The following is an 18,296-nucleotide window of genomic DNA, read 5'->3' on the forward strand; positions in this document are numbered from 1 at the left end:
ATAGCTAATACTACTTATATTTTCTCCAAGACAAGTAACAAAGAAATACAGAAATGGATTCATAGAGGGTTATATATTCTGTATGAAAGATATGGACTCTGTTAACCCAGGAAATTTGGCCAAACTCATGTTCTTTGGCCCAGTTTTCTCCCAGGAGCAGAAGATCTAACAAGTAGATGTGTTGACAATTTTATTTTCCAACAGCTAGCAGCTCTTGTTTGTAGAACAATAATTTCCAGTATACATTCTCTGGATGTCTAAGCTTCCAGAGGTACCTCAGAGGTCATATAGAGAGAGAGGGAGAAGTGTTAGGGCCAAGCCCCTACCACACTGGGGACCACCCAACCCAATTCTATCATGTTACTTATGCTGAATTCTGAGTTCATAAATACAAATATTTATAAATACTGTTTGAAATATCTGAAAAATGGGAATCCTAGAGTAATGGTTTCTGGTCATGGCAGTATAGTGTACTGTAGTATAGTGTGGTTAGGCCTGCAGGCTCTGAAACCAGCCTGTCTGGGTTTCTTTGTATGCAGGTTCTGCCATTAGCTAGCCATGTGATGGGATTTAGAAAAGTCTGGGCTTGAGTTCCATCCACAGTTATCTCTTGCCCTTTCTTTTACTGAAGCCAGAACTATTAGGGCAGACTTGATACGCTGCCTCTTTTTATTTCCACTGTAGCCTATTTTTAACCTCCCTGTATATATCTTAGTTTAATATAACCAGTGGAATGGTTTATGCATTTACCATCATTATGTCTACTGTTTTTGTCCTGATAATAGGTCTTTGACTAGATGATGTGTATTCTTTGTTTTCATAAACTCCTTCTCTAGAAGGAAAGTTGTCTATAATTGATTTCTATACCTGTCAATGCTTAGTGTTTCATAATCAGTTAAAACATTTTTACAACTATGTGTTTACCAATTTCATTGTGTCACTTATTCTAAGTTATTGCAGACCAGCATTTTCAATTATATTGTTAAATAAAGGGCCTGTAGGTTGCAATTAATTACCCACATCTGCTGTTCTAATATGAATTAAGGTAGTATCTTACAGTTCATCTAATAGTGAGTTTTCTGGATTAATTAATGAGGAAGTTCACAAAGGGAAGCACTAAATATTTCATATATTGTACCTGTAATAGGACTAACCCTTTAGCCTGAGACTTAATTGTTGATGTTGTCCTCTTTATTTTTAAACTCCAGCTGTGGGAAATTAATCACTGATACATAATTTTTTAGGAGGATTCTTATTATTTATCCTTATCTAAGAGCCAAATCTTCATGTGTTCCTTCTTATGTTCTATCAGTACTATCTATCTTCAAAGTATAATTTAGAACTTGATTTTTAAGAGGCACCTTGGTGGCACAATTGGTTAACCATCAGAACTCTTGGTTTCAGCTCAGGTCATAATCTCAGGGTTGTGATCTCAGGTTGTGATCTCAGGGTTATGATCTTGAGGTCCTGAGGTTGAGCCCTACCTCTGGCTCTGCATGGAATCTGCTTAGAGTTTCTCTCTCCCTCTCCCTCTGCCTCTCCCCCCTACCCCTCTCTCTCTCTTTCTCTCTCTCTCTCTCTCTCATATAAATAAATCTTTTTTTTTTTTAAGTTGATTTTTCAACTAGAGGCAAATCACTTGTTTTCAAAATGCTTTGGCAGAGCAGCCAAAGATGGAGGTACAGGTGACTTGGGCTGGAGAACAAAAGTCATGAGAAAACTGGTTGTCAGGTGCTACTTGCCCTTCGTGGTTCTAATGTCCAGGGTGTCTGCAGTGTGGAGAGGAACGTCAGTGAGAGGAAGCCTAACTGGTACTACAATTTTCAAGTCTCCACAATCAGAATATAGTGAAAAATGTTGGGCCTTTGGCAAGCTCAATAAGTAAATCTCATAAGAAAGAAAAATTATGGGTTTTGAAATGTAAAGAACATGATATATTCATAACATAGTAAATGTTGAAAACCTGTTTTCTCAGCCAGGGATTTTAAAATAAGACCCTCACATAAAGAAATGCTGCTATATATATATATATATATATATATATATATATATATATATATATATAAAGAAGAAAATAACACAGCAAGATGATTATTAGATGGAAGGCTTAGAAAAATGTCCCTCTTTTCTTAAAACTATCTCTTCCAGGGATTTACTTAATAAGCATTCCTTTGTTATCTTTTTCTTTCTTAGATGACTTTTTCCTTTGCTGGCTCCTTTTCTTATCCCTTTTTAGCAGTAAATATCCCATAAATATCTCCTCTTACCTTACGGAAGTGATGTTATCTCCTGGCTTCAATTATTACTTTCATAAAATGATACACACCACTTGTATCTCCAGCCTTGACCTCACTGCTTCTCATTACTCTTCTTCATTCAACAGCTTTTCTACTTATGTTCTCTTAATTTCCTGAGAAGTGATACATTTATATAATTGATGAATTCTTTTTATATATATATATGTATATAAGTTAATATATCCTTCAGCTCTATTTCTACAACTTAAGAATATGGAGCTTCCCTTTAATTTCTTTGATAATATTATCTTGTGGAATCATTTTCTAAGTAATTTTCAGACCAAATTTAATTTTAACCTGAGATAATAAGAGAAAGATCACATAAGAGAACCTCATTTCTGTGACAGCCTGAAGAAACTATTTTCCAATAAGTTTTTGTACTCAAATATTTAATTAGAGGTATGTCAGGTTAAAAAAAAAAGTCATTACAAAAATATTCAGTGAATGTTGTAAGTGAAAAACTCTGTGACTACATGGTAGAGAGTTCTCACCTAACATTTGTAGTGGATGTCAAGAAGTGTATATATTTAAAAGTAGAAAATTTTACAGAAAATAGAGCATAAAGTCAAAAGAAGTTCTTATTAAACCTAAAGCAAATGCTACTATCTGAAATGTTTTCTAAGTAATACAAGCTTCAATACAAATGGGCAAGCAATTATTGGCATCTTTAATTAACCTAGTTTTTGGTAGTTGTTTGAAAATTTGAGAATTATGTTCACATCTTGAAGGATTGGCCTCAATCAAAACAGCTTGTGGTGTTGGATAAGAACAAAGTGAACTGCAGAGAAGATTTGGAAAAAACTGGCTATTACAAGTGATTAATGTGGGAGGCAGACACTGTAGGTAATGTTCCCACTTCCTAAATTCATGAAGTAGACAAAAGTTTTATCTTCATGCTCATCTCCCCTAGGAGGTTTCCTCTTTTAAAGTCATCACTTGTTAACAATTTCTCATCATGTCTCACCAGTCCTTTTATATGCCATCATATGATTCTACCATCTTAATTATCTCTGAAACCCATTCTTCATTTCCAAGCCACCAGTACTACCTCAGTTCATGTGATCCTTAGCTCTTTCTTTTTAACTTACTGTGGGCCCTTGCTAACTGATCACCCTGCTTCCAGTCTTGCTCCCTCTTCAATCCATTTGCTATACTATTACTAGAAGGGTCATTTTAAGATCCAAATCAGAATATACTTTACTACGACTTAAAATCTCTTGGTGAGTTCCTAAAAGGAAAAATTTTAAGAAAAATTCCAAACTTCCTTCCGTAGTATATAAGACGCTTTAAGATCCCTAATAAACAACTCTTACTTAAAATAAATTTGCTTCATTTGTTTTTCAGTCAACTGCAAACAGTTACATAGCCAGGATCATTCTTTTTTTTTTTTTCATTTTGGAAAAATCTCTTTTTTAAATTGACATATAATATATTATTGTTTTCAGAGGTACAGGTCTGTGATTCATCAGTTTTATATAATACCCAGTGCTCATTACATCACATGCTGTTCTTAATGTACATCACCTAGTTACTGCAACCCTCTTCCCCTCCAGCAACCCACAGTTTGTTTCCTATGATTAAGAGTCTCCTATGGTTTGTCTCCCACTTTGGTTTCATCTTGCTTTATTTTTTTCCTCTCTTTCCCTATGACCTCTGTTTTATTTCTTAAATTTCACATATCAGTTAGATCATATGATACTTGTCTTTCTCTGATAGACTTATTTTGCTTAACATAATACCCTCGAGTTCCATCCACATCATTGCAAATGGCAGGATTTTAATTTTTGATGGCTGAGTAGTATTCCATTATATATATATAATGGAATATACACATATATATGTATATATCTCACATCTTTATTTTTCAGATTTCATTTTTAATGGCTAAGTAGTATTCCATTTTACACACACACACACACACACACACACACACACATGCATATATCTCACATCTTCTTTATCCATTCATCTGGGTTCTTTCCATAGTTTGGCTGCTGTGTACGTTGCTATATAGGCAGAATCTTTCTTACTAATATACTGGCTATATGAAAATATCTGAAAATCTTTGAAGAGTAACATCTACAAAGAGCTATATCTTCTGCAGGACTGTATAAGATGGCAAGGAATTACTAACTGGCCACACATAATAACACACATAAGTAAAACAGCATGGAATAGTATGGTGCTTTGGACCTCCATAGATCTGAATTTAAACTTTGGTGAATTTAAACTTTCCTTATAAGCTGTATAATTCTGAATTCCATTATTCTTATTTTTAAGGTGGGGATATTGATAAAATTCCATGAGATTGCTATAAGCATTACCTGAAATAGATATTCTATTTAGCCGATAGATATCCTCAAAGTACACATTGAAGAAATATTAGTTCCCTTTGCCTTCTAATGTTTCATTCACATTAATAAGAATTAAACTATAAATGACAGATCAATGTAGAGGACTCTACCACCTCAGGGGAAAAAACAGTGGGAAATAGAGTAGAAATACGTAACAGGATGAACAGTTGCCAAAGAAGGTAGATTTTGTTAGAGGAAGTCTGGAAAAAGCACATGCGACTGGAGAGGAGTGAATGTGTGTGTGTGTGTGAGTGTGTGTGTGTGTGTGTGTGTGTGTGTGTGTATGTGGTAGTAGTAGAAGTAGTAGTAGCAGCAGCAGCAGCAGCAGTCATAGTAGATGGAATCAACCAGAGAATGTATACTGCAGAATAACTAATAGCTGCCACTTACCGAATACTTATCATTACGTACCAAGTATTGTGCTAATTGTTTTGCATGTATGAACTTAATACAAAAGAATTAGAGCAAAAAAAGGAGCTCAAAAAGAAGCACAAGGGAACACTTGTCAGTGAGGAAAAATCAACACTTAAGAAACTTTTAAGAGTTGAACAGAGAGAGTCACCTCTGTAGAGGAATAATAATAAATTGGCAGAAAGGTAGGGAGCAAACTCAAAGACTGCAATGTCAATCAACCTAAGGAAGGATAGGATGTTAAGGAGCAGATAAATAATAAAATAAATATTAAAATAAGGAAAAAACTAAAAAGTATCTGTTGGAATGGGCAATTAGGAGGCCTTTCATGTCATTTTCCACAGAAATTATGCTAAGGTGGTGAGGTCTGAAGCCAGGTTGTAGTGGGCTGAGGAATGAATAGGAGGTGAGGAAATGTGAACAGAAGGTAGACTGCTTTTAAGAATATTGTCTATAAAGTTTAGGAGAGAGGGAATGGTTCAAGGGGACACAATTGAGAACTGGTTTTTGAAAGTTAGAAATGGAAATAATTGGGAAATATCAAATCTAAATCAACTTGCATATTAATGTCTTTGGGATCATTTTGAATTCATGAGGCATAAACTTTAGAAAACATTTTCCTCTATTGTAAAGAATGCTGCTATAAACATAAGGGTGCATGTATCCTTTTGAATTCGTGTTTTTGTATTTTGGGGGTAAATATCCAGTAGAGCAATTACTGGATCATAGAGTATTTCTATTTTTAACTTTTTGAGGAAACTTAATACTGTTTTCCACAGTGGCTGCACCAGTTTGCATTCCGACAAACTGTGCAAGACATGGATGGAACTAGAGAGTATAATCCTAAACAAAATAATCAGTCAGAGAAAGACAAATACCATACGATTTCTCTCATACGTGGACTTTAAGAAACAAAACAAATGAATAAAGGGAAAGATTGAGAGACAGAGAGACAGAGAAACCAAGAAACAGACTCTTAACTAAAGAGAACAAACTAATGGTTACCAAAGGAAAGGTGGGTGGGTGAATGGGTTAAATAGGTGATGGGGATTTAGGAGTGTACTTTTGATGTGTACTGAGTAATGTACAGGATTGTGCAATCACTATATGGTACACCTGAAACCAATATAGCACTGTATGTTCACTGAGAATTAACATAATTCTAAAATTTAAATTTAAAAAAATTCAAAATTTTAAAATTTTAAAAAATCATTTTTGTCTAAAGTTTTACTACTACAGATTTTCCCAAAAAAAGGCAATGTGTATTATCCTAGTGTAGTCTCATGGTTCTGCTCTCTGTAAGTGTTAGTGGTAAAAGTTAAATAAATGTATACAGAAGAGAAAATTGTGGCTTTAAATAAACTATAAATCCTGAGGAAAACAGTAGTATAAGCATACATTTGAAGAAGACAACAAGAAAGTCATTAAAATGATATATCACTTAAAGGAAAGAAAATCTTAATTTAAAAGTATAGGTATTTATTGAACATCTACTAGGTAGAAGACACTGTACCTAATGTTGGCAATTTCAACTGATATCAATTGACATTTTATCCCTCAGAATTTATTTTATTCTACTTCTTTCCCATGGGACAATTGGTTCCTCTTGATATGGCCTTTATTTTCTTCAGTGCTATTGATGACTTTCATAATATGAAGAATAAAGGGGGTGCTAAATGGTACCAAGTCATATAAGTTAAAGTCATGTTATAGAAGTATTCAGTAAGCAAGAACAATAAGGGCCTTTGCTCTTATAGACATTACTTGTAGAATCTCTGGAATTTTAAATAATAATATTTGACTATTTTAATTATGATTAAATTCCAGTGAAAAATTATTTTTGTTGAAGTCCCAAACTTACTACATTTCACTGGCACAAGTTTAGAACCTGAAAAAAAAAAAAGTTAAGAATTTTATATAATAGTGGTTTACCCACAGTGATAATTAAAAGGAAGATTAAGTTGTGAGGACAAATAGTATAAGCATCCAGAAATGATCAACATGGTGAAGTATTTGTAGGAACTTCTCATGAAGAACATGAGCTTGACCTTGAGACTGGTTATATGGCATGCAGAGAAAGAGAAAGGAGGCTTTCTAGGAAGAAAGAACAGAATATATAAATATATGTTTAAATACACCTGAAAATTGGAGATACTCCACTTGGATCTTTTGAAGAGTCAACTGGTAAATAAAAAATATCTGTAAAGTGTAATATATATAGTAATTCCTACTATCAAAATAAGGAACTCTGATTCATTTTCTATGCTTATAAAACAACTACTTAATGGGAAGCACTTTTTGGTGCTTATCCTTTGGTCAGTAAAAGGTACCTAGTTACCAGACTATATTTGAACACCATTCCTTTAATCATAATAATAATAATAATAATACTGACATATATGTCAGTTATACAAATCTAAATATAATACAGTTTATTTCCTTAAAGAATAAAGATTGGGACACCTGGGTGGCTTAGTGGGTTAAAGCCTCTGCCTTCGGCTCAGGTCATGATCCCAGGGTCCTGGGATAGAGCCCCATATTGGGCTCTCTGCTCAGCAGGGAGTCTGCTTCTTCCTCTCTCTCTGCCTGCCTCTCTGCCTCCTTGTGATCTCTGTCAAATAAATAAATAAAATCTTAAAAAAAAAGAGTCTAGAGATTATAAAGATATCCTTTCTGTGATAACCTTTTTTCTACTCTACAATTTCACTAGTAGTTTTGTTAATATTTTCAAGGGAAAAAGGTCAAAACTATGTATTCTATCAAAAAATCTTAAGACAACAGATTTTATGACTTACAAAAATCTTAATGAGGTAATGTGTACATGTAAAACTCTAATCACAGTTCCTGGCATGGAGCAGGCACTGGGTTTGCAAAAGGTTAATTTAGTATACTCAACCAATGGATCGTTGAACACTACATCTTAAACTAATGATGTACTATTTGTTGGCTAATTGAATTTTAAAAATAAATAAATGATAAATAAATGTTTGTTGAATTGAATTATTTAAAATTTCTATCATATAATTGTGTCCTGATTATTAATGTTTAATTCCCTTATAACTAATGGTGTGTGTGTGTGTGTGTGTGTGTGTATAATTTTTGCTAGAAATACAGTCCAATTCAACAATTATTTGGATGCCTATCATATACTTTGCAAAGTGGCAAATAATTCAGACTGTGACTTTATGAGGCTTCATATAGTAGAAAGAGTGCTAGATTGCTTTACCAACTTTTTCAAGTTTTGGAGAAGGGAAGCATGGATTAAATGATAGATGTATGTTCCAGCCTAAATCTTAATACAAGTGTATTTGTCTTAGCTACATGACAGTCATATTTGTACATCACAATACATTATATTCCCATAGATTGCTTAAAGATACTTTCTCCATGATGACTCCAAAAGAAATAAAGATCAATAAATGCATTCTACTCGTATAAATAACATATGACATTATTCAAATAATTCCAATGTACATTGCTCTCAATGGTTAAATATTTCCTTGAGTTTTAAAACAAACTAAATAAAGCCTACTGTTCAATAATGACTCTGTGGTTTCATTAAGACTTACATTTTTGACAGTTTCTCAGAAGGCCAACACTTCATAATTAATGCTCAGCCAAAAGATTGACTTTCCGAATGAGTGGGTAAGTGCAGACTTAGGAGGAAAAAAGTTTGCTTTGGACCATTTATTGAAGCCTAAGAGCCGTTATCTTTTAGAATCAAAGTAAGTTCTGGAACCATGCCTAAGAAATCGGCACTATATGTTAACATTTCAGAGTCCCTATTACAATAAAAATGCATGCTGTCTACTTTATGCTATATTTAAAATAAGAGAAATTGTAAAAAGCTTCATTTACTTGATCATTTGTGACCTTCTATAAAGGTTCCTAAGATTGAACTCCCAGGCATGTAAAGTCTAAGATACCAAGTGTTTTATATAAATGGCTCTGATATTCATTTCCAAGCTGTATCTATAGAGCTTCTACTGAAAGTTTCCTCTTAGTTAGTTCATTTACCTAAAGATTAGTGTTAATGAGATCAAGGTCACACAAGGGGGTTGATGGAAAATGTTTAAAGTCAAAGGGACCTAGATTTGAATTCCAGTTCTGCCTTTACTAGCTCTAGGAACTCAAATAATTTATCTAGCCTCCTTGAGGCTCAGTTTCTTCACTTTTAAAATGGAGAAGTAGGTACTTATCTTTCTCTGTTTTGGGGTGAAACAGGACATTCCAATTACCATTTATGCACTGAGTGCAGGGCCTGACACGTAATATGCCCTAAATAAATGTTAATGGTGTTTTTAATTTTTTACTCGAAAATCAACTCACTATACACATATGTATTCTATGGATCACTTGTTAGCAATACTCAAAAACAGCAAAAATACTGTTCTGGGTGTGTACAGAAGCCTGTACATCTGTATATATAGATATAGAGACAGACAGAGATAGAGATAGAGATAGAGATGATATAAATATATATAGATATATTGATATAGATATAGATGATATAGATATAAATATAGATTTTTTTTAAGATTTATTTTAGAGAGAGGGAGAGAGAGATCATGTGAGAGAGAGAGACCCCATATATACACAAAGGGGCAGGGGCAGAGGGAGAAGGAGAGAGAGAATCGCAAACAGTCTCCTTACTGAATACAGAGCCCAAACTGGGGCTTGATTTCACAACCCTGAGATCATGACATGAGCTGAAATCAAGAGCCGACTCAACCGATTGAGCCACTGAGGTTCCCCAAACCTGTTTATATTTTTGAAACCACCAGAAATTTCAGATGTCCTAAAAAGAATTCCTTATCTTTTTAAATCACTAGATTCTACTCCTGAAATTAATATTATACTATATGTTAACTAACTTGAATTTAAAGAAGATCTCGGAGAAAAGAATTTTTTAAAAACAATTTTAAAAAATTAAGAAAAAAAATGTGTATCTTTCACTGAAAGAACATTTCCAGCTGCTTTTGATCAATCTAATGAAAATTCATGATCCTTTGATCTTGTAAATGACTTTCTTGGGTTGTTAGACAATATAAATGAAAAAAAGAGTAGCTACGTCCAAACTAGTTGAAAAGCCTATAACATTAAACTCAGTCATTCTATTACCTCTAACGCATTGTCACTGATTGTATTTTATCTTCTGATTTTTGTTCACTATTAATCATCAAATCCATCAAAAACATAACTTTGATTATTTTTCCTATTGTATGTGGAGTTTCTTTGGTAAGAATTTCAAATATCTTGGAACTATAGATCTTGCTTTGTTAGTAGAAGTTTTTTCTCAAAGCCATCAACTCAGTTTTATTGTGGCTCCAATATCAAGTGTTTTGAGCTTTAAATCAAACTTTATTCACAAGCTCTAAAAAGTCCCCTATTTTACTACTGCTCATGAATGGTGTAAATATTTATTTAGGACAGTGATTTCATTTGAAAGACAGGAATAAAAATATGGATGAAATCACTCTCCAACATATTAAAATTTAGTATTTCTATTAATTTTTGTTTCAAAATGGAAGATATTTTCCTGGTAATACAAATCATGGTAAAAGTTATAAAATAGAAAAATGTGAAGTTCCTTTATAATCTCACCTTATATAGCTATTTGCTATTAATGTTTTAGTATGTTTCCTTCCATTCTTTAAAATTATTAATGTATATACATACATATATACATAACTATTATATATATGTGTGTGTATATATATATATATATGAATGCATGTGCTTATTTAACTTAAAGGTATTTCATAGACCCTTTTCCAAGTTAATAAAAAAGTGATAGTTTTGAGAACATAATATTATTTCCACAAAGAACATTATATTTTTCTTTACTATTATAATGTTTCAATAAACTTCTTTGTACTTAAAAAAAAAAGAATTCCTTAACTTTGTATGACAATCAGTTGTAATGCTGATTGAATAAATTCTGAGAATAAGCATGCAAAACAACACAGTTTTAGCTCATACATGCTCAATAAATTGTGTGTTGATACATGAATAAATGGATGATTGAATGAATAAACTATTTAAAACCATAGAGCACTCAGAAACAAAGCTTGAGGCAAGAGACTAAAGATTCTGTGCTGACACTGACTTGCTCCATGACTTTGAGAAATGTCCTACTTCCTCTCATTTTCAATTTCTTCCTCTTTCTCATTTCAGTTTCTTCATCTTTAAAAAATAGGGGTTTGAAATGTAATGTCTGCCCATGGTCCCTCTCCAGTTCTGAAGGGCTATGATTCAAACAGGATAGGAAACTTTACTGAGGCAATTTGTTTATTTTAATAGAGGAGGTGTTGGAACATAAGTCCTTGAGCTTTTAGATCCTATCTTCGTGTGTTGTCTCCTAAGCTTAACAGACTTTTGAAAATTTTCCCAAATGTATATTATTTGACTACATGAAGAATAGATAATGCATTAAAATCCACAATAAAAAGGAGCACATCTGAAGGAAATGATTCCAACCAATTTTTCAGAAAGTGAGACTTAGAAATAGGTCTTTGGAAGGAGAAGAAATTTGAAGGGTTAGCCGATTTGTTACAATGCATAATTTTCAATGAAGATAATTGGCCAACAGCTCCTTGTGTTTTTCAGTTGCTCATTTATTCATTATTTCATTCATTCATTCATTCATTCACTCATCCACTCATTCATTCATTAAATGTTTATTGAATGATTGCTATTTGCATAGCAACAGGCCCCATCAGGATTATAAAGACGAACCTGATGTTCTTTGTCCTTAAAGGATTTGTTCTTTAGTATGAATGAAAAGGCATGCATTTAATTATTCAGTTGTTATATATCGCATGAAAGAACGTTACATGAAATTTATGAAGAAGAAAGATAATTTCAGCAAGTCCACTGAAAGGGAAGGGAGGAAAATCAAAGAAATCTTGGAGGAGAAGGTATTTAGCTTGTGTTTAAATATCTGTAGTTCGGGCAAAAGATAATTCCTGGCTGATGAAATGATGTAAACAAAGACTCAAAGGAGCAGGAAATGTAATTGAGTAATTGAGTATATGAAAGAGAGTAATGGGAAATTCATTTAAAAAGAATACTGTCAGATCCAGAAGGCATTTGAAACCCACACTAAGGGGTTTGGTCTTCATTTTCTAGACAAAAACAACTCGTCAGAGGTTTCAGAGAAGGGAGATGAAAGAAAACAGCTTCAGGATGGTGACTTCTGAAGAAGCATTGTACATGATGGTTGTAAAATGAATTTTGATAGGCAGATGCCCCAAATCAAGGTCTTAACTGAGTTTTCTTTCATGTCGAGGCTGCTGATGTCCTGCTGCAACAGGGAGCTAATGTCAATGTTCAAGATGCAGTTTTTTTCACTCCATTGCACATTGCAGCATACTATGGACATGAACAGGTAAGTCTGACAGTAGTATTCCCAAAGGCTGGGGGACCTTCCCAGCTTTTGTTGAGCTACCTGTTCTAGCCTCAAAGAAAGAATATTTAAGATATCATTTGAATTATTTTTGCCATATTCTCATCAGCTCCACCCTTGAGGAACTTACAGATCCTTAGAAATACTGCATCTGCCAAGTTACTCATTTTTACTGACTGTGTTAGTACCCAAGGGAGGCAGTGATGTAAATATATAATCCCAGGAATCAGTCAGCCTGAATTCGAAAAATTCCTAGCTTTGCGACCATGTGTAGGTTATGTCATTTCTCTGATCATCCGTTTCTTCATCTGCGTAATAGAGAAAATATTAATAGTATCTAGCTCATAGGGTTGCTGATATGATGTGATATTAACTTAAAGTGTTTGGCAAATGCTCAATAACTGTTACTATGATGATGCTAGTGACAGTAACAATAAAACAAATCATGGACACTGTCCCAGCAGGTTTAAAAAAAAAAAAGTGTGTTTCAGAAACTGAGTTTCTTCTTTTCTACTGTCTTGGGATGTGGTAGACTGCAAATATGTTCAGGTTTTCATTTTCGGAACTTATGTATATCCTAAAAGGGACTTTGCAGGTGTGATCAAATTAAGAATCTTGAGTTGGAGAGATTATCCTGGAATCCTCTGGTGGACTTGATGTAATCACAAGGATCCTTATACTAGGGAGCAGGAAACAGATGTGACAGTAGAAGCAAGAAGTTAAAGTGATACAAGAAGGGGTCACGAGCTAAATGTAAGCAGCTAAAATCCCTTTTATGAAGATGGCTCCGAAAGCTAAGAAGGAAGCCCCTGTCCCTCCCAAAGCCAAAGCCCAAGCAAAGGCTTTGAAGGCCAAGAAAGTGGTGCTGAAAGGCGTCCACAATCACAAAAAAAAGAAGATCCACACATCACCTACATTCTGACAACCCAAGACTCTGCATCTCAGAAGGCAGCCCAAATACCCTCGAAAGAGAGCCCCCAGGAGAAACTAGCCTGATCACTATACCATCATCAAGTTCCCCCTGACTACTGAGTCAGCCATGAAGAAAATAGGAGACAACAACACGCTTGTGTTCATTGTGGATGTCAAGGCCAACAAGCACCAGATGAAACAGGCTGTGATGAAGCTCTGTGACATTGACATGGCCAAGGTCAACACCTTGATCAGACCTGGTGGAAAGAAGAAGTCCTATGTTCGACTGGCCCCTAACTATGACGCTTTTGGTGTTGCCAACAGAATTGGGATCATCTAAACTGAGTCCAGCTGGCTAAATCTAAACAGTTTTTTTCATCACTAAAAAAGAAAAAAAAAAAGGATGTATGCAACCTATAGAAGCTGAAAAAGTGAGGAAATGAAAGCCTCCAAAGAGACTGCAGCCTGCCAATTCCTTGATTTTTAGATTTCTAACCTCCAGAGCTTTAAGAGAATAACCTGTGCTATTTGAATCCATTAATTTTGTGGCGATTTACAACAGTGGGAAACTAATACATGGAATAACCTAGACAATTATTTTTTTTAAATCACTATATGTGCTTTAAATATAATTTGATTTAAATACATAATTATTTATAAAATAATTAATTATCCAATATCAAGTGTGTTGTAATAAAGTAATACTATATAGAGAGAATGTTTTAACTGGAAAGTGTGTCTTCATTCAATGAGTAGTTTTACTTGACCTTCACGACATCCTTAATAAGTTACAGTATGAGTAATCTCGTACCTTGGGATAAGCCTTTTATGTGGATTATTCTTTTTGGTAATTTTTCCAAAATCCTAAAATTAGTTGTTATTTGCATCTTCTTGTCAACGATATACATGAACTCACTTAGGTCAGGTGGCATGCCAGAGTCACACAGCTGGTTAGAAGAGCTTAAATATATATTCAGGCCTGTCTGATCCCAAAGCCCAAAGTTATTTGTTGTACTTAAGAGCTGTGGTTCTTCTTCTATCAGTGAAACAAATCAAAAAGTCCAGGAAATTTGCTTAAATTCAAGGCCAGGTACTCTAACTCCAAAGTCCACTGATTTTGTAAATTTGTAACAACTTTATTGAGATACACTTCATCAATTTAAATTGTACAACTCAGTGATTTTTAGTATATTCAAAGTGTACAACCATCACGACAATTAATTGAACAAAGTTATTACCCACAGAAGCAACCTTGTGCACATTAGCACTTCCAACTTCTTCCCCACCTCTCTCTTCTGCCTGAAGAAAATACTAATATACTTTACATTTCTATAGATTTACCTATTCTGGAGACCTCCTATACATAGAATCATGCAAATTATGGTCTTTTGTGACTGACTTCTTTCACTTAGCATAGTGTTTTTAAGTCTCATCAACTTTATAACATGTATCAGTACCTCCTTGCTTTTTAGTGTAGAGTACTACTTTGTTGTATGGATATGCCAGATTTTATTTATTCATTCATCAATTGATGGATGTGGATTTTTTTCCCCCACTTTTTGGCTATTTTGAATAATGCTGCCTTGAACATTCAGGTTTGTTTGTTTTTTTTTTAATTCAAGTATAATTAACATACACTGTTATGTTCCTTTCAGGTGTATGATATAATGATTCAACAATTCTATACATTTCTTAGTGCTTATCAAAATAAGTGTACTCTTAATCCCCTTTATCTATTTCACCATTCCTTCCCTACCTCATGTACAAGTTTTGATATACACATCTTTTTGCATTTCTCTTGGGTACCTCTAGGGGTGGAATTGATGTCTTATATGGTAACACCATGTTTAACATCTTATGGAATGGCCAAACTTTTCCAAAGAGGTAGATGCCTAATGATTTAAAAACCACATTATGTACAGAAAAAAAAAAAGCTTATGAACATACTCCCAGGACAAATTCAGTCCATTGATTTTTAACCTTAACATATTGAAAGACAAAATTTTTATGTGCTACTTTCAAACATCACCATTTAGCTAGCCTTAAGAAAGCAAATAGAACCAAATAAAACAGAAATACACATGTAATTCGATAATTAAAACTTAACTGTTCTTTTGACATCCTTTTTTCACTCTTCCTCACTTTATATCTCTAGATCTCTAGTCTTACTCAAGTATGGAGTAAAATTATACCTTTTTGCCTTTGTAGAGGTCATGCCATTGCACTGCCTGAGGATTCCAAGTTAAAAAATCAAACTTACTTGTGTCCCTGTGCTCTTCTAGTCATTGTGCCTTTATTTCTTTGCTAGCTAGCATATGCTCGGACACTCTCAGACCCATGAAGCATGACCTATAGCTAGGAAAGATTTCTCATTTCATTTGATGTGCTGCTCAGAGTGCACTGGAGTGTACTGGAGAGCTGGGCACTGAAAATGCTTCAGAAAGTACAGGGTCGAAAAGCCCAGATGATGAAAAAATTCCATACTTTTCTGACTTTAGGCACAGACTGGATGTACACAATGCATGTTATTTGTAGAGTCATCCTCTTTGGTGATTAACCTCCTCACCCACCGAAACATAAAGCGCTTCTATGCATGTTGGGTAGAAAGCTAAATTTGTTTACTTTCCCTGAATATATAGTCACAGTCTTATAAAATTATGCTAAAGTGTGGATGGCCTTTTTATGATAAGGGACTCACTTTCTGTGTGTGAAGCCAGCACATAAGTAATTTATGGATGCTATTGTCATTTGCTAAAATATGCTGACAGGAGAATGGTACATTCAATATATAAATGTGCCTAATGTTCCATGTTCCTTGCCATTTGTTTATTTACTTGTTTTTAAGTGAAAGAGTAGATGTTTTGTACCAAGAGCAATATTTCCTAGCTATATAATAATAGTACTTAATAGACAATCGATTTCAAAGATAGTTTAAAGCTGTCCATTATAAAGTCACATAACCAGAATTCATGGAGTCTTTGTAAGTGGAAATATCTGCTTAGGAATGCACAGCTCTTGAGACTAACTTTTACTGTTCCAATATTGAATTAAGTATTGGCCTGCCCATTAGCTAACAAATAAATGGATAAAATATGCATGTTCCACATTTGTGCTACCACTTCTGCTAACATTTTATTGAGTGCCAGACACTTTTCTAAGTGTTTTACATGTGGTAACTTATTTAATCCTTGTAACAACCCTATGAAGTGGAGCTATTGTGATTCCCATCCTAATAATGAAGAAACTGAAGTTTTGAAAGGTCAAATAATTTTTAAAGGTGATAAAAGCCTAACTTCAGGACCCTTGTTCTTTACCTACCATACTCAAGAGGAAGTTTCCCACACCCCACACTGCTAATTTTTGCCTAGAATTTCCACCAAATATGTACCATATAGTTGAGATGTTTATTTGCTACCACATAGAAATTCAAAATAGTTTCAGAGTTTGAATTCACTTTTATGCTAACCCCTCAGTGGTCATGAGGTCAGTTGAGGGTTCCTCCCATAAGAGTTATTTTGATGGCACAAATTCATTCTTACTTACCTCTCAGGATCATTGTATTGACTTTTGAAATAGCCAGAGGAGACAATGTCAAATTTAGAGAAATTATTTGGAAGATTGTAAGTGAATAGGCAAACAATTTAAAGAAATCTTGTAAATTATCTGAAACAATCCCTGGAAGACTCCTAAGTTGTTTAATACTTCATCTTTCTCTCCCTTTGAATGTGGATCTCAGCTAATTGAGGAAGCTGCTGCAAGCAAGTGCATCTATCTCCCATTTACTCACAAATCCAGAAAAGAACCCAGAATGCCAGTAGCAAGATGACCATCTGTGACCCATTATGCATGGAGTTGCTGTGAAAATCAAGAAGCAAGTAAACACTGCTGGCTCTGGCCAGAAAAAGACTTCGGGAAAGATGGTTCAGGGAAGATTATGGGTGACTCTAGGGAGGATTATTTATGCACAATGAAGAACTAACCCTGAAATTGCTCTGATTTTAGACTTCTTGTTAAGTGATGGAATAATAAATTCTTTGTTGCTTAGGCCAATCAAGTTAGGATTTTCTGTTATTTTCTGGTAAAAATAATCTAAGACAAAGCTTTAATGATATGTCTTCTTCCAGATTTTTTGAAAGCTTTGCATTATTGTTTGACTTTTGGTACTAATTTTAAGTGAATGGATTCTTTAGGTAACTCGCCTTCTTTTGAAATTTGGTGCTGATGTAAATGTAAGTGGTGAAGTTGGAGACAGGCCCCTCCACCTAGCATCTGCAAAAGGATTCTTTAATATTGCAAAACTCTTGATGGAGGAAGGCAGCAAAGCAGATGGTAAGATTATATGTTTAGAAGACATTATTTTTTTTTACTTTATGTGTATTTTTCATTTGCACTTTCCTTATTTATTAGAGAATACACTTAAAGCTGATTAATTGCATATACTAATTTATTCCATAAATTATAATTTATTATTTTAATGTAATAACTAAATCTATATGTCAACATTTTATATACATTTTAGTTCAACTCTTAACATATTAGATGCTTCAATAAAAGTAAGTGGTTCCCTTAGATAAATCATTCTCATTTTGCTATTTTTCACTAATCCTTTTTTTAATTGAGGTAAAATTTCGTATGGCAAAATTCTCAAATCTTAAGTAAATGTTGACTTAAGTGAATATTTACTATCCATGGAAAACCACCCAGATCAAGATATTGAATATTTTCATATGGAAAACTGAACTCTGGAACGTTCATTTGTGCCCTCCTCTCAGTAACTATCTTTAACCTCGAAAGTTGATCAATATTCTGGCTTCTATTGCCATAGGTTAGTTTTTTTCTGTTCTTGGAGTCCAGTACAATTTAGTATTTCCTTCTTTTGACTGATAGTATTATTTTAACTTTTATCCATGTTTT

At 33.9% G+C, this 18,296-nt stretch overlaps 1 protein-coding gene and 1 pseudogene across 1 annotated transcript in view; both read left to right on the plus strand.

Moving 5' to 3' along the window:
• LOC111143132 (serine/threonine-protein kinase TNNI3K) overlaps positions 1-18,296 on the plus strand; it is a 312,262-nt gene that overhangs the window by 106,100 nt on the left and 187,866 nt on the right. The window contains exons 6-7 of the mRNA XM_022496630.1: positions 12,354-12,452; positions 17,573-17,711. Coding sequence (XP_022352338.1) covers positions 12,354-12,452; positions 17,573-17,711 — 238 coding nt within the window. The remainder of the gene's footprint in view (positions 1-12,353; positions 12,453-17,572; positions 17,712-18,296) is intronic.
• LOC111143135 lies at positions 13,246-13,722 on the plus strand (annotated as a pseudogene).

This window comes from Enhydra lutris, unplaced genomic scaffold (genome assembly GCF_002288905.1).
Source record: "Enhydra lutris kenyoni isolate GAN:26980312 unplaced genomic scaffold, ASM228890v2 scaffoldscaffold9, whole genome shotgun sequence".
In the NCBI taxonomy this organism is placed as follows: Eukaryota; Metazoa; Chordata; class Mammalia; order Carnivora; family Mustelidae; genus Enhydra; species Enhydra lutris.